The sequence below is a fragment of the Chelon labrosus genome (genome assembly GCF_963514085.1).
Source record: "Chelon labrosus genome assembly, chromosome: 18".
NCBI classification, from domain to species: Eukaryota; Metazoa; Chordata; class Actinopteri; order Mugiliformes; family Mugilidae; genus Chelon; species Chelon labrosus.
The window spans coordinates 10840544-10862127 of record NC_140351.1 but is presented as its reverse complement, the minus strand read 5'-3'; the positions used below and the strand labels follow the sequence as shown (position 1 = coordinate 10862127).

Sequence of the window (21584 nt, the reverse complement as noted above, 5' to 3'; positions counted from 1 at the left end):
AGCCCTAGTGTAGGTGCTTATCAGCACAAGGTAAATCTCTCAGTATTTTAATCTTGTGTCTGTGGTGACTTTTCTATGCTGGAGCAGTAGTAGCAATGCATTTTATTTGAACAGTAATTGTTTGCAAGAGCTGAATAAGTGAGCACCAGCAGTGAATATGATGGAGCCGGCTACAACAACTCGGACTATGGCGGAGCTTATGGTAGAGAAAAAGAGAGATACAAATGTAACCTGGGTTCTACGAGTTTGCTGTCTCTTGAAGTCAAAAAGACTGAACTAGACTCTAGGAAACATCCAAAAAAAATTCCGATGCTCCAGATAAAAAAACGGTAACAAACTTGAAAAGATTATGGTTTATAAAGAAAGCAATTGACAGAACGGAAGTCCATATTTGTCCTGCATAGATTTCAGTTGGTGTGATTGGTGCTATACTGTCGCAGCGGATTACGCTGCTAAAACACTCGTCAGCTATGTTGAGTTTGTCTGTGCACTTTAAACAATGGTCACTGGAACTAAGAGGTTCATGTTGGAATATAAATATATGTGTGTAAGATGTGTGTAAGAGAGATGGAGGAGTTAGAAGTTACTAATCTTGTTCAGCCACAAACAGACATGGAATGAGGAAACGCACTTGGACCAATCACAGTCATCTGCTTTGCTGTGAAATGTAGTTACATTTTTGGGGAGGAGCAAGCCAGGCTTCTTACAGAACCACAAATCTGGTTTAAGTCACACAGGTGTCAACACCGTTTGCATATTTAGGCTCACTGCAAGAAGCAGGATAAAAAAAAAAGGTTTTCAGACTGCAGCTCTAAGTAATGATGACAAATGTGAAAACCAACAATAAGTTTCTTCAAAATATCCTGTGGGTCTTAACCTTCAATAACAGGTCATAACTATAAAATAATAAAAACAAAACAAAATTTAGTACCGAAGTTCTCTAATACTGTCCATTGCAAACATCCAATACATTTTGCATATCTAGTAATCGATTTAAAGTCATGTTTGACATTATTGAAAGTGATAAACGTCTTTGCACACGCTCTAATATTACTCCTCATTCTTACACTTGTAGTATACAATTAATTAAAGGGTCAGCATCCATCAGTCGGGTGTTAGGGCTATGTCAAGCTCAACACAAAGCTGTCATTTGTTGATACTCGGGAGAAAAAAATAATCTCATATGCACAAACACTTGGGAAGCAAAGGCCGTCGTACAAGCATGCAGTTTGACAGATGAGGGATATGCACACAAAAGCTTCCACAAACAATCGGGAGCCGCGTAATTACAAGCATGGAACATCAACATTCGATAAGACAAACATCCTGAATATTCATGAGTTTGTTTACTCTTCCCGTGTGACAGACGAGACAAAAACCGCTCCACTGAGATGTGTCGTCGGTTAAAAAAAATCACACACTCTGACATCTGCTTACGTCGATATAAACACACAAGTTTAGGTACTTACACACACAGTTAACACTTTATCAAACAAAGGCACAAGGCATACATGTCAACAGACAGGTGTACACCAGGGGTTGTACAGACTATTGGACTAGTCGGTTTGTCGTCTTCACCGCGACTAATCACCGATCACGAGACAATAACAACATGGACGCCTCCAAGAAGACAAGTGAGGAGCCCAGTGGGTCGTCAGACTATCAGCTGTTTATCAAGTGTGTGGAAATACTTCACTAAAGATGGACGCCATTCTACCATGACATGCAGACTATGTAAGTAAGTCCTGAGATACAGCTAAAGTACTACTGCAATGAACACTCATCTGAAAAGGAATCCGCTAATGCTAGCAGAGGAACGGTGCAGTCAATTAACCACTTTACCAAACAGTGGTAACAGAGATAAGGATGCTGCAGTACATGGAGAAGTCTTCAAACATATAAACATTAAACTGGCTACGTTATCACATCTTACAACAAACTGTGGAGTACTATTAAATGGTAGTGATGGTGCTGACTTGCAGCCTGTTTATATACAGGCTATACATATCTGCAGTGTATAGTATGGACCACATGAGCAGTCTGTTCGGGTCAAGAATATAGATTTCATGGCTGCAAAGCATTACTTTCTACTATGTTTTTATTAGAGACGTCATCAGAGACTGGTCGGTGTCAACTTGACTTTCATCACAAAATAGTCAACCCCTAGTGGACCCACGATGGACCCATAAAGTACACTCGGTTAATTTCACACACACACGGCAACGTGGCAGCTGTAAAACTCTGCATCTTCTCCAACTTTCTCAGGGTTCATTTTAAAAACCCTCAAGGTCAAGTCGGATAATCAACGTTCCTCCCCGTGTTGCTTCATTAGCACCACTGAGTGATACTTCCTCTGTTTTTTCTCCTGTTGTTTTTCCAATTGGTCTAATCTCCCCGTGCCCCAATATCCCGCTGTAATCCGAGAGCTGTGTTAAAACTGCCTCCAGTGATCGCCGCGTACCCAGTCACAGACGCCAGTTAGCAGCGCACCTCCCTATGGAGACGCACTGTTGCATGCATAAACACTAATGACCCACGAAATACTTCACGCTATACGTGAATGTGTGTGTGTGAGGGAGAGGCAGGTGAAAAGGCAGCAAGACCATTAGTATGCATATGCAAATGCATGTTTTCATAATGGAGCGGGTTCCTCTTGCTTGTGTCATCCATCACTGAAGCCGGTATGTTTGATGATCAGTTTATGGTCGTGCGCCACAGCTCGCTGGGCATCCGTTGTCCCTGGCAACCTTGGGGAGGACAAATGGCGAGCCGAGGACTGCCGTACAAAGCTTCAAAATTGAGATTAACCCCTCAGCTCGTCACAAATGAGAAGACAATATTATAATTACTCCTCAAGCGAGCTGTGTCTATTTTTCCATTTGCCTTTTATCTTTCCACCAGGCAGTGGCCATATGGTGTGTTGTTTATGCGTATGTGATAGTTTGGATCTGCTGGTGTGTGTGTGTGTGTGTGTGTGTGTGTGTGTGTGTGTGTGTGTGCGCGCGCACATGACAGCGAGCAAGTGTAGCTCAGAAAATCCCATTAAGGGGGATATGTATTGGTTTGCTGTGTTATTCAAGGCTTTCTGGGACATTAGTACCGACATATCTTTCAATGTCAGTGCGAGCGGTAGAAAACAAACTAATCTGCTTCTCCTTCTACCCTCTTTCCCCTTCTCTTCCTCTTTTACTTGTTTTCTTCTCTCCGTGTCACTCTTCATCAATCCTGTCCCTCTGTCTTCTCTCCATTTCTTCCTTTCTCTCATGGCAGTGCTGATGGAAGGTGCAACATTTCCCTTCATCCTTCTTTCTGTCCGTCTATCTCTTCTCTTCACACCACAGAAGCCTGGATTGATAAGCTATCTGTGTACTTCGGGTGTTTTCTGGAGCTGAACAGAGGTTCCACTTGGGCTCGGTGTCATGCTGTCAATCTCAGAAGTTTGCAAAAACAGGAGGAAAAAATTATGTTTCAGGATCGACTTGCATTCACTGTCACAAGAGTGGCAACAATTCAATCACGTAAACAAGGAAAAAAGAATGCATGGGTGGTCCCTGGTGGAAATACACAACGGATTAAGCCCAATTCTGCTACGTCCCAACTAAAATCCAGGTGCTTGATTTGGTCTCAAGTGGTAAGTTGCAAGCAAACGACAAAAATATGTGCAAACACATAAGAAAGCTGAAAACTCTGCACAGGAGAACAAGGATCTGAGTGCACTGAGTCAGATAGACTAAGTAGTAAAAGTTTTTTATTCTAACCCAATTCCTGCACCACGGAGACACGACGTACAGTACAGAACAAATAGGATTGCAGAAGCTGGTATAACCTGTGAAATAGCTCTGACTGCAGGAGTAAGGGAGCTACGGAAGAAAAAGAGTGCTAGTGATAGTTCAAAAGTGTATGAATACACCGTGCAAAGCAGAATCTGTGACATTCCAGCTTGTCATAAACAAGTTGCTGTGTTAGAGGGATGACATGCAAGAAATGCACCAGTATGTCAGCTAATAAGTGCTGAAAATAGAAACAAATGTAGGTTGTGTGAGTCCAGCATATTATCTCATCTTCTTGATGAATTATATGTTATTATATGTTTAATGAACTGTTTTTTAAACATGTCACAAAACATGTGGAGATGTGAATCTACAAGTTGATGCCACGTCGTGGCTCGACTGATGTGGTGAAGCGTCAACCAATGATATGTGTGTTTTTTTTTTCCTGCAGTTAATTTTGAATCGACAATGAGCAACACTCGCATTAGCCACAAAGCTGCTGCTTTTCATTCTGCATTACAAAAGAATAAAAATAGCGCAAAATAAAAGCACTTCAAAAGAGGCTGCTTTTACCTCTGAGCGTGAACCACTCAACCTCAAGATAAACATGACCAAAAGGAGCGCACCATTTGATCTTTGGCTGTGAAACAGAGCACTTATTTTAGAAGCAGCAGGAACATTGAGAGGACAAATTCCTCTCAAGAGAAAAATATGTGAATGTGTACTCATAAGGAAAGCACCAGACCTCTCTTGAAGAATTTGACATTGTTTCTAGGTATGTACGGTTGCGACATGACTTCTGAACTAATCCAGCCAAGTTATCCCCTGCCCCTCGGCCCCCACCAGTCACACCTATTCTGCCTTCCAGCTCTGAAACAAATCCTCGAGATCGACCGGTGGTCACGGTGGATCGGGTCAGGAGAAACCTACATAGGCTCCGTCAGGGAAAGGTGTGAGGACTTGATGTCATCTGCAGTGGCGACTTAAGAACACCGTAGCTGGCCAGACTTGCAATTTTTGTAATGTTGTTGCTCACAGTGTCACAAACACAAATTGTCAGGCTTGTTCCAGTGCATCCCACAGATACTTGATCAGTTTGGGATCTAGTAAATTGGGAGGGAAGATCGTTTTTGTGTGTGTGCCTGTGTCAGGCTGCATCCTGCTGGGGACGGCTTCTGCCATCAAGTAGTGTCATTGCTATGGGGTGGGGGTGCCTGGTCTGGTCTGGTCTAGGTAGGTGGTACATGTCTAAGTAACATCCACATGAATGCCAGGTCCCAAAGTTTCCCAGCAGAACATCGACTTGTCACAAGATGGTCAATGTTATTCACTTCTCCCGTCAGTGGTCATAATGTTATGTTCGACTGGTGTATATATTTAGACACACACATGCACACTGTTTGTATTTTATACAGTTAATTGGTAACTGTACTGACAACCCGATATTCAAAAACTCAATGTATTCCTTTGAGCAACACAGCGAATCCCGAGAGCCATTAAAATGAGAATTTCCCAGGGGAGATCAATAGGTTATCAGGTCCATTTTATCATCACTCGGTTTGCTTATATCAGGAATCTCGCCCACTTGAATGCTAACCATGCAGAGCTTTCTCGCGCTCTCTCAGGAGCACTCGTTTTAATGGTGGTGTCTGACAACAATCTCCACCCAGTAACATCAGGAGCATGGACATCCACAGGGGACAAAGTCACGCTGATAATACACCATACACACACCCACACCCACACCATATTCGTTTCCATATGTGTCATCATTGACTGGAATGAATGCATTAAAATACTTAATATGTTTGGTACATCAGCCAGAGTGCTTAACGACACACACACACAGTCCCACGCACACGTTTAATTTATGCAGGGGTGGTAATTCTTCTTTAAAAGGCACAAAGCCAAGGCAATAATAGACGTTAGATTTGTCGGAAGCTCTCAGCGTCGTAATGTGTGCTTTATATTTGTGTGTGGTACCTTTGTATATGCGATGCCTTAGGCCCAGCCTTGAGCACTGAGCACTGAGCATTTCAGATAGGAGATGAGATAAAAAAAAAAAAGATAAATATATGGAAGCTGGAGAAGGAAGTAGATAACGCAAAGAAATGAAAAGAAGGACGCTGCAGAGAGAACACAGACAAAATAATAATAAAAAACATAAGATAAGGCAAGCTTTGTGTGGATGTTCATAATCAGACAACGCAACGTCACCGCCATGCAGCAGCACATTTGGTTTCAGTGCCTGTGTCCTTGCATTCCTGACCTGTCTTATGTGTGTGTCCTGTGTTTTCAGTATTGCTTGAGCATGTTTTTGAATTATAATAGGGTGTCTGTGAGTTGAGGGACGTCATGGGCAGGTGTAAAGAACCAGGAAGATTCTTATTTTCTGAGAAATCTTTCTCTTTTATAGCTGCAACTTTGTGCAGCTTACAGAGCACGCTCAGTCTAAAATAATGGGGGAAAAACAGATTGTCATCCGTCCTATAACTCACCTGAAAATGCCTTTACTTCAGTCCCAGAAGACTGTTAACAAGTTTAATGTCTCACGTGGAATGGTAATGCCCGCCATGGCAGTAACAAACCCATTAGCAAATTGTTCACAATACCATGTCCTGAGTGCCGCCTTTTGTGTATGGATAATGGGCTCCATTGTAGGCTCTCTGTATTGACTGATGACTAATTTTGGCTGAAAAGAACTAAGGCGGAAAACAATAGTCGGCATGCACCGTTTGAACCTGCACTGCAATATGCTCTAAAAAAAAAAAAAGAGAGACTGCAATTAGAGGAACAATGTGCAGGATTTTAGAACATCTGTGTAAATTTATTAAGACAACATATTGCTCTAAAAGTCATATATGACTCTTATATTTACAACAAAGAAGAATTTAGAAAATGATGGCTTTCATTTTGTTATTTGAGAGCAACTGTTGTGGTTCTGTGTGAGTGGAAGCCTTGAGTTGCTTCAATATATATATATATATATATATATATATATATATATATATATATATATATAACTTTAAGGACAATGACAAATAAACTACAAACATAAGTTTAGTCTATAAAGGGTAAGAGTATTAAATTTTAATTAAGCTATAATATTAATTATTTTCAGGGCTTTTTTTTCATTTGTTATGGATTTAAATGTTAATCTTAAGACTTGCATTACAAAGCATGTGAAGTAAGTTTTACGAGGAGACATTCCTCGTTTTCTTTAAACGGAAAAATGAATGCTATTAAGGTCATTTAGAAACCTAGCATATTTGCTGGAAGATTAAATTCCATACAGAAGTTATTCAGACACGCAGCAGAGGAACAACAAGCCAAAAAGCTGCGAGTCATGCAGCTGTTTTATAAACTATAAACTGTAACGGCAGTGAATTGACACTGGATGTATGTCTTAATATGTCGTAAGAATTCTCATGTTGGATGTTTAAACATTTGCAAAATGCTGCCGAGTTATTTTTTTTCTTTTGACATGAAATGTTGATTTATTGTATCCCTAAATCTATATACTGTCCACCTTTTCCCTGAAACTGCTCCGTTTTAATCGACAGCATTTTATTTCTAGCTTCAATTTGGACACCTGACAGCTGGGGGTAGTTGTGCAGGGGCAATCACGGAGCCTACACCCCGTGGAATGCATTAGCCACAACGCTGCTGAGAATAAAAGAATAGAAATAGCGCAAAATAAAAGCACTTCAAAAGAGGCTGCTTTTACCTCTGAGCGTGAACCACTCAACCTCTAGATAAACATGACCAAAAGGAGCGCACCATTTGATCTTTGGTTGTGAAACAGAGCACTTATTTTAGCAGCGGTAAGAAAATCAGACAGATTCCTCTCAAGGGAAAGAAATATGAGAATGTGTACTCACAAGGAAAGCACAAGACCTCTCTCGTAATCTTGGAAAATTTGACATTGTTTCTAGGTATGTACGGTTGCGGCGTGACTTGTGTACTAATCCAGCAAAGTTATCCCCTTCCCCCCAGACCCCATCAATCTTTCCAGCTCTGAAACAAATCCTCACGATAGACTGGTGGTCACGGTGGATCAGGTCAGGAGAAACCCTACATAGGGTCCATCAGGGAAAGGCGTCAGGACTTGATGTCATCAGCCCCAGAGTTTTGAAGGTATGCGTCAAAATCTCTGTGGCGTGTTGCAGCAGCTGTTTAACTTGAACCTGCCTCTGAATTCTCAGATTCTCCCTGCAGGGGTTTCAGTCCCTAAAAAAAACATTCCTACAGATGAGAGACCTTGATCTCTTACATCATGGCGAGGTCAGCTCTGGCATACCTCAGGCCCCTAGTGTGCTCCTCATTGGAAACCCTGATCTTGGCGTACCAGTAGGTGTGGATGAAGAAATTATCTACTTTCCACGCACTTACTTGCACCTGCACACGGTATGCCGCATGGTGAGAATCATTTTCTTCAGCGTCTCCAGGGACTTCATTATGTTCCCACCTGCTCTACTAAGAAGGAAGGGGGAGCTGCAGGTGTGTGTCTCTATGATATGGTGGATCTCAGACAACTGTGTTTTACAGATGATGTTTGATGCTTTGGATCCTGAGCCGTTACAAGCCTCTGGAGTTGTTTTTCCTTCCCTGTCAGGTTTATGATTGGTTTGTGTCTTATGGAGAGGGGATTCTCTGTTTGATTTCACTGATCTCAGACAAAGACAATGATATGCCTTGCTCATAAGGAGTGTTGTTCAGTTGGATAGACACTGTCAAGTGGGTTTTCTTCACCGTGGAAAGGATCCTGAGATCATGCACCAAAGTTTTCTTCTGTAGATGTCGTAGATGAACAAAACTGTAGATTTGTCCTCTCTTACGACTCTCTCTGTTGGATATGTTTAGTGCTTGCAGTCTAATGATGGCCCGTTTCACTTGCATTGAGAACTCTACAACTGCATATGTCACACCAGAACTTTTAACCACTAAATTGAAGAAGAAATAGTGAAGCGACATCCCACACCTGTTCAAACACTTTTGAGCCCCTGAAAACTAAAGCCAACAGTGTGCACTATGCAGCAATCAGGCATAACATTATGACCACCTTCCTAATATTGTGTAAGTTGTGCCTCCAAAACAGTTGTGACTTATCAGAGAATGGACATGGGCCTTCTGAGGGTGTCCAGTGGTGTCTGGCAACAGAATGTTGTTAGTGGGGGGCTTTGGGTCCTATGGGTTGAGGGTAGGGGCCTCTGTGGATCATCCCATAGATACTTGATCAGTTTGGGATCTAGTGAATTGGGAAGCAACACCTTGTGCTATTCTTTATGTTTTTTGAGTTGTTCCTAAAGTGTTTTTGTGTGTGTGTGCCTGTGTCAGGCTGCATCCTGCTGCCATCAAGGAGTGTCATTGCTATGGGGTGGGGGTGCCTGATCTGGTCTAGGTGGGTGCTACATGTCTAAGTAACAGCCACACGAATGCCAGGTCCAAACGTTTCCCAGCAGAACATTGTATTGTCACAAGATGGTCAATGCTATTTACTTCACCTGTCATCGATCGATCGGTGTAAGTTCATATTATTATACAACTCTACCATAGGACATAGGGGTCAGGAGGGTCTTTAAAGTCTGGTAAGAAATTACAAATCTGATATTAGCATGCAGAAGGAAGAGGTGCTAAAGTCTAATCACGCTTTATGCTTTTCATCTTAAGAGATTTCTTTTGCTTCAGCTTCCATTAAAATTGTCAATTCCTACAAATGTATGTGCACTTTAACAACCTAATGTTGCCTCTCTGCTTAAGTAAATTCCACAATGGCTGCTCACTTAGACTCTGCTTTTATTAAAACAGAAAACGTGGTTTCTGCCCAACAGTGGGCACGCTGAAAAGAGAGTATTTGACATGCTGGAGTAGCTGCCAGTGGGCAGGAGGTAGTGAAGCTCACTCTCTGGCAATGCCAGTGAGCACAGACACACACATACACACAGAGGCACCGAGTGGGAAAGAGGGAATAGAGACTTTACAGATACACAAGACACAAACATCAAAAGCTTCACTAGCAGCTGGTGTAGTCTTCACAGTTCACGTCAGATCCACCACGCACACCATTCATCCGCACAGACAGATTTACAGTTACACATTCTGGCTGTCGCTCAAACGGGAGCCCCCTTAAAAGTTTGAACGCCCACGGGACTATCATGAGTTGGTGAGACGGAGGGAGAGAAACCGACAAGCACAATGAAAGAGAGGGAAAAGAAATACAGAGGAAGTAAAAGTGTAACCAACAAAATAAAAGAGAAAAAAAGAGATCTAGCTCTTGCAAACACCTTATTACTCCAGCCTAATGTACTGTAAAGTGTTATACTATTTTCCTTCGACACGGGCAACCGTGTGGCTATAAGCTGTAAGTGTTGCACTCAGGTAGACAGTCATGGGGTGGGGTAAGACACATGGCTCTGTCAACACAACATATGACAGCATTATCCCGGGCAATGGCGCATTACCAAGGCAAAAGCAACCAGAGAGCGCGCGTTATGCGACGTAAATGATTTCAGCCGCACTGTGACGGATCACACTCGGTTGCTCTATTTCTTGTACAGCCTCTCCCGCTAAATACCACTTTGTCACAAAAAAGCTCCCTCACCTGCCCACCAACACACAAACACACACACACTCATGCCTGCTGCTTCCTATTAGCAAGCGTTCTACAACCGCCCCCACAGATGTCTTCAAGTGTCTCCTGTTCTAACCTATCCGAGAGGCCTGAGAAGGGTTTCAGGCTAATTGAAAGCCTTAATTTGCTGTCCTATATAAAGCCTAACTAACTAAACGTGCCTGCCTCCAGTGCCACTTATCAACTAAGTGAACACCCCCGGGTACCTTGCCCCTGCCCGTAATGGTTGGCGACCAAAGAGCCGCGTGCAACCTTTGAGGGAGGCAGATTGTCATCAGTGCAGTTAAAGCAGAGGAAGTTTGAAAGGATAATTTAAAGTTAATTAGCATCTTGTCTACTGGGGGTAAGAAAGGGAAGGGAGAAAAGAAACTGGGGAGAAGGGGAGAGCGAGAGAGAGATGCCTGAGGACCCTAGTGATGGTTCTCCTTTCTCTTGTCTTTCAGTATATTAGCTCTTGTTCTCTCTCGGCCCCCGACTTGCTTCTTGCCTCGAGTGCTTTCACAAATTAATGACACTGTAACCAGAACATTAGTCGGGTAATGAAAGATGAGGCACAATCGGGCAGGAATGGCCACAATCCACTAATAAAAAATGATAAGACATGAAATATAAAGAAATGTTAAAGATAATAGTGACATATTCCCAAACGGTTGCGATACAAAGCCCATTTTGAGCCTATAACAATCATCAGCAGTAAAACTGATGTACAAATTAATAAAAATAAATGAGAGGGAGTCGACATAAAGGCCACGCAGTGGAGGAGTCAGCAGCATCAGCATTCGTTGTAGATTTGCCAATGATTTCATATTTTTCAATAAAACATAATGAGTGAGAAACTTCTGTTGTTCAGCTGATTTCACAGCAGTGCATCATTACCGCTACCTGTTAGTTTTGCAGGAACAAGGGCTTAACACCAAGAGAGAGGCGGAAAAAAAGCCGCTGCTGCATTTGTAGAGGTTAATGGCGAACATCAGAAACCACAATGGAGGGGAAAAAATAAACAAGTGGTTAACCAGTGCCACACAATAAAGTCTTTTTGGCGTAAAGTGAGACCCGTGAGGATGCGTGTGAGTACATGTGTGGAATATTGCAGCGGCTGGTTTGTTGTTACTTGTGAGGCAATAATTGAGACCAGAAGTGCCCAAGGAATGGACTGTAACAACGCCACGCATACACACAGCCTCATTATGCTGAAACACACTCATCTCCCGCCACCACTGTTCCTTCTCCGTCTCCTCCTGTGTCCACGGCTCTCTCATTGTTTATCGCTCACACACCGTTTTCATACCCAAGACCAATTTGTACCATTATTTTTGTGTTTTTACAGGTTAGAATTCATGAGCTGCGCTAATGCAAGTCAAACTCTACAAAACATGCAGCTGAGACATGAGGTAGGCAGTGCATTATGCTTAATTCATCTGACACTGAATGAATATATATATATATATATATATATATATATATATATATATATATATATGGATGGTGTCACGATATTTTTATTCAGTCAATGGGGTGCACAGAGCAAGAGAAACAACTATCCCCTTTTTTCTTCTTATATTCTCCTCACTGTGTGACTGATTGTATATAGCTGCTTTATAATCTACTTTTTAGAGGCCTGTAACATTTCCCCAGCCAATAAAAATGCTAATAATACATTTTATAAAGGGATAAAATCCTGAAAGAACTCCTTTTTTATAATGAAACAGTTTCTGCTGCCTAAAGATTTAGCCAATGCTACAGTTTCTTTGCAAAGCAAGAATATAAGGGTGCACTCTCACTGCCTGTAAACTGTACACATATTAAGACACTTCTGTGTTGCTGAGCTACTGTCCACAGAACAGATACGCTCAGTTCCTTGATGGGAAAGTTATTCTTTTCATTAGCCTGGAGGTTATAAATGTTTTCCATCAACTGTTTCGGGCCAGTCTGAGAAATAAAGAGAGATGCAAAATGTGTTTTTCTTACAAATTAACAAGAGCAATCCGAGTTGTATCTGTGCATATTTGCGAATAAATTTAGGAGTGTGGGTGTGTGAACGAGAAAGATGGAGTGGAGTGTCAGTAGTTTTGTGTTTGAGAAAACAAACTACATATGTTTCAATGGTCCAAGAAGAAACCATGATTAAAATACTGCTATGCCTGAAAGACACCAAATTTTAACAGAAACACCAGCGTGTGTTGGACACTTCCGTCCTGGGAATCCGATCACAACTGACCAGCTTAAAGAACAGGTGTGAACACACCCAGGACACATTTGAGAGATCCAATCTCTGACCACATTTGGAGATCGCATCTGAAGAGCTGGCTAGAGACTAATTTTACTATCAGGTATTTAAAGCTGGTCACTTGCAATTGGATTTCCCAGGACGTAAGTTAATGTACGGTCTGACCAGTGCCATAAAATTACTATTATAAACGATCGCTAGAAAAGAAAAAGAACACCACAAGCAATGACAGCTTTTTAAAATAGTCTATCCTTGTCGCTGTTAATAAATAAATCTAAACAAGAATTAACAAATTAAATTATTGAATAAGAGCCCTGCGATAGACTTGTGACCTGGTGTTTAGGGTGCACCCCACCTCTTGCCCGATGACAGCTGGGACAGGCTCCGTTCCCCCCACCCCCCCGACCCCCGCGACCTTTCACTGGACAAGCGGTTACAGAGGACGAATGAATGAATTATTAAATAAAAGTAAACTGTGTGTGATTCAATCATTAAATAATGTATCGGCATGTGGTTTATTAATGATGCGATCATGCTGATGTAGAAGGCGCCGCGTGGGGTTAAGTCACATATTTCCTCAAACCTTCCTTTATTACCAGAGATTACAATGTGTCCAAGTCATGATGCACAACCATAAATCAGTGCTCATGTTCATGGCGGTAGAGATCCATTAGTGAAGCTGACACTAGCTGTTCAAATATTCTTCTGCGCCCCAAATGATTTTGGTGCTTATTTACATATGGAACCCAAAACTGAGATCAGATCTGGAGACGCTGGCCATACATAGCCTAAAAAAGCTCAGTGTGGGTGCCTCTGGCCAGTGACCTCTCTCTACTCAGCTCTCGGCTGGAGGTGGAGCTGCTGAGGCAGACAGGTGAGGCAAGAAACCTGAGACGCCACCTATCAATCACTCAAAGTGGCCACGCCCTTAATTATGCATAAATATGAGGCTTAATATAAGTTAAATTATTGAGTTTAAATGAAAACTTATTCAGTCCAGTCGTCAACTGAGAAATTTGCTATACAGACCAAAAACTGTATTTGTGCCAGGCTGTAAACATTTATTTGCACTGTAAAGATTTTAACATGGTTGTCTAAGGGCATTGACTCAAGTGTTTATTCAAGAAACTGCATGATGACCGCTTGATACCTGTGAGCTTTCCCTGATCCTAATCATACCATGCCATAGAAATGGTTGCCCTTGGAAGTATAATAAAACGAAGGAAAAAAAGGAAACCTTGGTGCTGGAAGAAAAGCAGACTTAACATATTCTTGTATTTACTGACTATAAACAAGCTGTGTATGAAGCAGATGTGATTCTGTGATCTGTTATGTGCCACCTCAAGGGGTTACTAGAATATCACCTACTTTTATGAAGGAGCAAAAGTGCCACAGGAACAGAACGAAGGAATAAAATTGCTTTGCATTTTTATATTGGACATTGTTGAACTTTTGGAGGCATCCGTCATCTTAGCATAAGCCTTATCAAAGCTCCTCTGCAGCTCGCGTGTAAGTCCCAGAGAATGACAAATGTGTGTTTTTACTTGGGTCTGCATCGGCTCAAGGGCTGGTTTGCGCGAGCCTCGTGCTACTGGTTGTTTACAGGTTGTGTACGGTGAAAGGAATGATGGTAAATTATTAGTGAAAGGTGCTAATTCTCCTCTAAAAGCTGTGATTCTAACACTAATGGAAATAGTGTTCGGCAGGGGGAGTGAGAAGACAGGAAGGAGGCAGAAGGACGGGTTGGAGGGGAAAGGAGATCTAAGTCGGGAGGAAGGAAATAATGTGAGGTAAAATTGGAGGTGAAGAATGGGAGAAAGGCAAAAATGTAGACCTGAGATAGTAAATTGGATGAGGAATAGAACAAAGAGAGAATGGGGGAGATAAGTGTGGAGCGCAGATGGATGGAAATTGATAAATGCGGATGTAGGATATTATAGGGAGCAGGGGAGAGAGGTAGAGATGAGATGGAAGAAGGAATGGGGAGAAAGGAAAGCAAAAGGAAATATTGCTTTGAGTGTTTGTCTTCGGGTGTTTTCCGCTGCATGCATCAGCATCAAGAGCTCCCATTATTTTATGCGAATGCTAGACAGAATGTGTTTGTGTCTTCCAGATGGGCCTGCGCTCGAGAGATGGGAAAAAAAACAAAACAACAAAAAATCGACAGAATAGGTGAAACGGACGAGAAAGGGGTCAGATAATTTGGACAATTACTGCCCACGTTCGTTCCAAATTAGGGGTGTCACTGGTGGCAGAATATAATTCCCATTTAACGGTTCGTTTAGCTCCAAAATGCCAGCTCTAGTCTAATAGATGAGATCCGGATGGGGAAGAAAGCGTGGGAGTGGGAGAGTAGCGAGTGTGTATAGCCATGCGCGCTCGTGGCTCACAGTGGAAATGCTGTTGACAGTGTAATTTGATGAAAGCTGACAGCTAATTTATGAAGCATATTTTGGGGTAAATGATTTTTCCTGGTCGTGCTTTCTCTGTCATTCTGGACTGGTAATTGGATTTCCCTAACTTGCAAGGTAGTGCAGTAGGAGTAAACTAGTTAATGAAGGACTGACTTACTGCGTATGTGCATGTATGTGTGTGGTTCAGGAGGAGTGTGTATGTGTTTTCTCAAAAGCATTTTAGGCTTAAGAGTAAAAAAAAACAGAGTTTTAACAGGGCGTGGGTATTTGTGTGTGCGTTTGCAGATGTTAGTCCCATCTCTTTGTGCAGCGGAAGTTAATTGCAAAGTTTTGGTCTGCTGCACTAATACTCAACTATTACAGACCACCTTTGGCTTTATTCCTTACCAGTCAATCAAATACCACAGACAAACACACACAGACACACACACACACACACATCTAAAACCAGCATCTTCTATTTCTCTGTCAGTCCTTTTTTTTTCTGTTTTATCTCACGTACTTCAATTGCTAGGAGTGTCTTGTCTTCATGAAGTCAGTCCCTGAGGTGGGTCATGGTGTACACACACGTGAACACCAAGGGTGTAAGTGTGTGTTGGCCAGAGGAAAATACATAACGGAAAGATGTTCTGACAATAAAAGAAGAGTAGTTGTTTTCACTGTGAGACACTCAGCTCTGAGAATAATGCTACACACACACAAAACTGCGTTTCTATATTTGAGATGATTTTCCATTGACATAATGAATTTCCTGACTCTTCAGCCCAAACCTTATCGTGGCCTAGAAGGTTTTAACTGTATAAAGATGGACGATGAACCGCTCCTCAAAAGTGAAGCCAAAGCAAGTAGAGCGCCCCCTGGTGGCTGGCTGCAGTATAGGTCATAAGCTCCACCTCCTCCATGTTAGTGGATAGGACTTGGGCCAAACTAAAACACTAAAATACACGTCAAATATATTTTTATTTTTCAAAGGATGATCATTTTAGGTAGTTAATATAATGCTGATGCATATTTAAGTGTCCATTTTCCTGAGAAGTTTTGTTTTAGTTATTTGACGCTATAGAAACAGGATGTGACGTAATTAATACTACACGCTGCCATGCCAACCGGCCATGAAGCTGTCTCATAGGACTGTGAGAGTTGGAATGAACAGTACAGTGTATAATCCAACATTTCCTTGTAACTGGTGGAGGTAGAGCAGAGAGCAATATTAAAGAAACGAAAACACAAGTGAGTCTGGAGGATGTGTGGGTGGGCCACTGCGCAGACTCTGGCTCCGTCGTAAAATGGCGTATGTTTCCCCGGGAAAATAACGTCAGTTTGGCAAATCCAAGGATGTTCGGGAGGCGTTGTCCCTATTTATACACAGTCTGTGGTTTTAACTCTTTAACAAATATGTGTGGGGCCCAGACAAATGGCCACACAGTGACAACATTTCCCTACAGTGTTACTATTCTGTAAGAGTCTGGCACTCCAACAACTTAATAACAACAAGAACACACACCAATATATACACACACACACACACACACAGGTGCATTCCTTAACAAGAAATTAGAATACCACCACAGTTTGAACGAAACAAAACTAAACCGCTGCTTTTGTCTCTTTTGTAACCACCAGTGGCAGCTGCCCAGCTGTGAGCACTCCTCTCCTCTGAATATAAACCATTTAAAAGCCTTGTTTAAACTTAACTAAACCAAGCCACGACACAAATCAAATGTATCTAATCCAGGGCAAACCTTTCACAACGTTACCATTTCACATGCCAGCCTGACTAATCCAAACCAAATGGACACAAAACCCTACCAGGCCCTGCTCAAGCACACTACAGCCAAACTGACTGAGTCCAGACAAATCTAATGCAAATGAATGTAATCCAAGTTAATCTACTCAGAACGAGCACAGCCAGGACAAAACTCGCTTCCAGTGGTCTGTTTCTGTTGTATCATGCGTTGCTGCAGTGATGGGTAAACCACAACAAGCCACCAGAACAGCTTTAAAGCTGCTGCTGCTTGGCATATATAAAGAGACTGGGACTCAGCTGGAGGGACAGAAGTCCATTTTTGGAAGACATTTGTTTTTGGATGCAGGGGCTCTCTGACATTTTGGTCGAAAATCTACAATAAGCATCCAAGTTCAGATCCGGTAAAGGCCATGTCATAAAATTCCCAAGATTTCAAATTTCACCAAGCCGTTCAGTGACCCCCAAATGCAAGCATATATTTTTCCATTCAGATTTACCCATAACTTGTTTCTTCAGACAGAAACAGATGGAAAAAAAGAGGCTGTTATGAATTTCACATCAGATCCCATGTGGCAAAAAGCAAACATTTTGTGTGTGTCAGTGGTGTCTACTTGTGTTTGAGTCAACGGTGAATAAAGATGCCATCCTCAGCCTTTACCTGGAGTGTTGAGCAGTCTGGACATGCGACAGCTGTAGGCGATTTGCTGCTCACAGTATTCTGCGCTGGTGGTGATGGCTGTCACCTGGAAACACAAGCACAGATACGTATTTTCATTTTTATCTTATTCAACCAGGCAGCTCCGTCTCATGCGAGATCGAATTATTAAGCTGCAAAAAATGAAAGACGGTTCACTGTAAAGTTGGAGTCATTTAGCTTCCTGTGACTTTGAGAAGCTGGAAATGGAACAACTGATCCATACAAATTACCGGGGAACATAATTACAGGAAGGATATGCTACTCAAACCATGTCATCTCATAGAACACAGTGGTCTGCAGGTAAAAAAAGAAAACACAATAAAACCCTCAGTGGGGTTTGAGAGTTCAGACGCAGCTTGCTTTTGACTAAGAGTGACGACTTCAATCTATAACCGCTCACAAGAAAGATTACGGTGTCAACTCCTGAGTATGAGAGAGTGAACAAGTGGTACAGGCACGAGGTTAAACGCTCGTTACGTAAGTTTATCATTATGCATTTGGGAGAATAGACACTGAATCAGCAGACTGCCATGGCAATGGGATGAATAATACTGCAATAAAAAGCTTTGTATATGATACTGTTGTCGGTTTGTCAAGACAGCAAATATTTCCTTTTCTGGCATACGTGTTACCATGGTTACAGACTTCATGTATTCCCTGTATGCAAGTTCATCACAACATCCAGTGAAACATGACTCATTTTGCTCATATTGATAAAAGCTCAATAAAAGAGTCGAAGCTAATTTCCACAGTCAAGAACAAACCTGTTTCTTCTCATGATTTTCATACTCTTGGTTTGTATATGACACAGAATAACACAACCTGTAGACATTACCGATTCCTGCTCAGTCTTGTTTACTAGAATAAGGAATGATGGGAGGCTGGGGAATTAAGGTTCACAGGATTCTCAAGAGCACTCCATTATCTCAGGGAAGCTTAACTTAAATATGCAAACAACTCAAGGCACAGCTCTGGTGGTTCAAACCGGCTGTTACGAATGTGTTCAAGCCATCCCCGAATGGCTAAAGCAAAGAGCTAATACTCAGTATCATGCCAGTGACATATATTCAGAAGTGATATCTGGAACTCTGGCCATGTCCATACCTGGTATAATGCATCTTGGGTGATATGATCACAAGTGGAAAGTCCAGGTGTGAACACACCCAAGAGACACTGAGGATGCCTTGAGATGTGATTACTCAGACCACATTTGGAGATGGTCTGCCAACCTACTTTTAATAACGCCAGTGCATCCTGGGCCATATTAAACGGTTGCCTACTTCACTGATGTTCAAGCTTTGCCTCATTTACTGTATTTTGCACTTTAATTTAACATTTTGTTTGGAAATATATTGTAGTATGGATCCATTGTTTTGAGATGGTAGCTGTTTGCAGAATAAAGACTTTATGATTGCATATACGCTGAAGCACGAAACTGTGAACTGTGATTCAAGCACACTTGACATCCACGTGGAGAACCACTCTGTCAGGTGTGAACAGATTTACTTACAGCTGTTTATTTTCAACCAGACGACCTAAGACACTAGTTAATGCCTGGTGTGCTCATACCAACTGTGTAGGTGTGAGTGTGTAAATTAACAACAGCCATTCTTGATGACAGTTTAAACGGCGCATTTTATATCAAAGAAGAAAAAAACTCAATCTAACGGAGTTCAGACATAGTTCAATTAAAAATATATATAACATATAGTGTGTATTGATGCAAATAATGTCAATAAATCCCATATGGATGCTACTTTTTGTCCTTTTTGGAGTTTACTACTGGGCAATTTTTCCAGTTAAAGTGAAAAAAGAAGCCATTTTGTCATCAAACAATCAAGAAGGCTGAATGACATATTAGAAAATATTGGAGCTGTGTAGTGTATCAGACAGAAATCTATGAAAAAAAAAACCCAAATTTAACTTGGCTGTCTTGTTGGTAACAGTACAATAAACTGTACCATACTCCACTAATTCGTAAAATTGTGTAAAATCTAAATCTATGCAAATGTATCACTGAGCACAAGACTGCGTGTGTGTGTTACCTGGTCCATAGAGGCGCTGTAGTTGACCTGTAGGACGGTGCGTTTCTCTCTACTCGAGCCAGTCACAACTGTTTTTGGCGGCAGGTTGTTCACAACTGTCGTCCATACTTTGTCCTCTACACAAAAAAAAAGTATTAGAAATGTTGTTTCAAAACCAAACAGAGACAAAACATTAAATTTATACAAATTGCACTTGCTTAGACAGACAATGGGATTCACCCACGTTTGATGCTCACACACAAAGAAAGAGGCAGTGTGGCTGTCACTGGCGGCTGAAGTTCTTTTTGTGTAATCTGAGTTACAGCTATGACACTCTGGGGTTTAATAGACACTTCTGTGCTGTTATAGCCTGGAACAGTCACTTAGACATCGCTCTGTTCATTCGTGCTGTCAGTCAGTTGGGGAATGTGTGTGTGTGTGTGTGTGTGTGTGTGTGTTTGAGGTCCCCGAGTTTCTCTGTGTATGTGGAGGGGAACTCTTAACATTTCCGAGGTGCATGTGAGGGTGCTATTCAGCGTGACTAAGGGGCTAGCTAGTGGAGTGCAGTGACATTTCATTAAAAGTCTCGCCTTTGCTCTGCCTGCATGCTCTGCTGTTCCAGACTATCTACTTATTCCGCTCGGTGTACAGGTGTGTGTGTGTGTGTGTGTGTCACTCAGAGAGTTGAAGCACTCTTAGGTTTGCATAACAGGTTTGTTTCACACGTTTGTGGAGGGTGTGTGTTGATGTGTGTGTGTGTGTGTGTGCATCTTAGTATCTGTGTTGGCTGCTCCTTCGGAGTTAAATGTCAGTAACTTTGAGTTTGTTGCCATGGAAACCCCACGTATGGCAGGTTAAGGCTGCTGCTGTCTGAGCTCAAGAATGAGAGGGGCTGCAGAGTTTTTTTGCTTCACAGGTCACAGGGGCTAGATGGAAGTGGGAACGCACACACAAGACCACAGTCACATCGGCAGCAGGAACTGCCACACAAACACACCTGTCATGTTGCAGTTGACTTTGAAGGGGCCGAGGGGTCCGCTGCCGTCAGGGTCAACCCAGTACGTGTCAGAAGACCTTCCCAGATGCTTATAAGCTTCACATGAAGGCTCGTAGATAGCTGGAGGTAGAGCAGGGTCAGCGAGAAATGAGGGGAAACATGAGCAGTTACAGGAGACTGAAAGACCATAACCACCAAGGTTGCAAAGCACAAATTAATTAATCTAGTTTATAATAACAGCCTTAGTTTGACATCTCCCAAGAGTCTCATGGTAGTGGAATGTCTCCACAAAACAGCAAATTTGTTACAACTTTGCCAATTATCAATCTAAATTATTAGTGGAGAGAAAATTTAGGGCTTTAGTGTTTTGGCATGTATTCAGAGAAATTCATGGCGGTTGTTCCTATTTGTCTCCCCTAAGAGTGATGATAGAGAAGTCATTACATTTAGCCAGTCAAAGACATATTGCAAAGTAAAATTATTATTTTTGTCAATGGAGTCTGGTGTGATATAGTGACTTCATTTCTCCGTCTGAAAAGGCTGTCTGACACCAAAGTGACTATATATATCATAAATATAGCATACACTTGAACACATATAACCTTTATTTTTTGTATGAGATTGACTTTATATGTTTAGTTCCTCATACAACTTAATTATAAGGAAAAACCTACTGGCTATATGTCAAGACGTTGTGTCTTTTCCTTTACACCCTAGCAAACGCTGTTCCTGTTATCCTGGCATAGCGTCCTGTGTGATTCCATCACAAGTGGGCAGGTAGGCAATGTGTTGATGTTGTGTTTGTGTTAATCCACACACAGAGAGATAGAAATGGGTGAGAGAAACATGCAATGTAACTTGTGATGCCGACTTCAACAAGAACAAACATTATCTCCCTTAGTTTGCTTTGTATCAGGCCTTCATTACCGTCTTGGTTATTCATTTACCCTATCTTTCTGCCTTAGCTTTTATCCTTCTTCTTTTTTTTTTCTTCAAATCCGACTACTTGATTCTTGGTGTTTTGCTCTTTGATATCTCTCAGTCCATCCAGGAGTTTAGCATTGCAGTTCCTTGCTG

The 21584-nt window shown here is 41.8% G+C and overlaps 1 protein-coding gene across 1 annotated transcript in view; it reads right to left on the bottom strand.

The window, feature by feature from the left end:
• cntnap2a (contactin associated protein 2a) overlaps positions 1 to 21584 on the bottom strand; it is a gene marked incomplete at its 5' end in the record, with an annotated part of 330965 nt that overhangs the window by 90439 nt on the left and 218942 nt on the right. The window contains 3 exons of the mRNA XM_084565847.1: positions 17448 to 17532; positions 19532 to 19647; positions 20508 to 20627. Coding sequence (XP_084421973.1) covers positions 17448 to 17532; positions 19532 to 19647; positions 20508 to 20627 — 321 coding nt within the window. The remainder of the gene's footprint in view (positions 1 to 17447; positions 17533 to 19531; positions 19648 to 20507; positions 20628 to 21584) is intronic.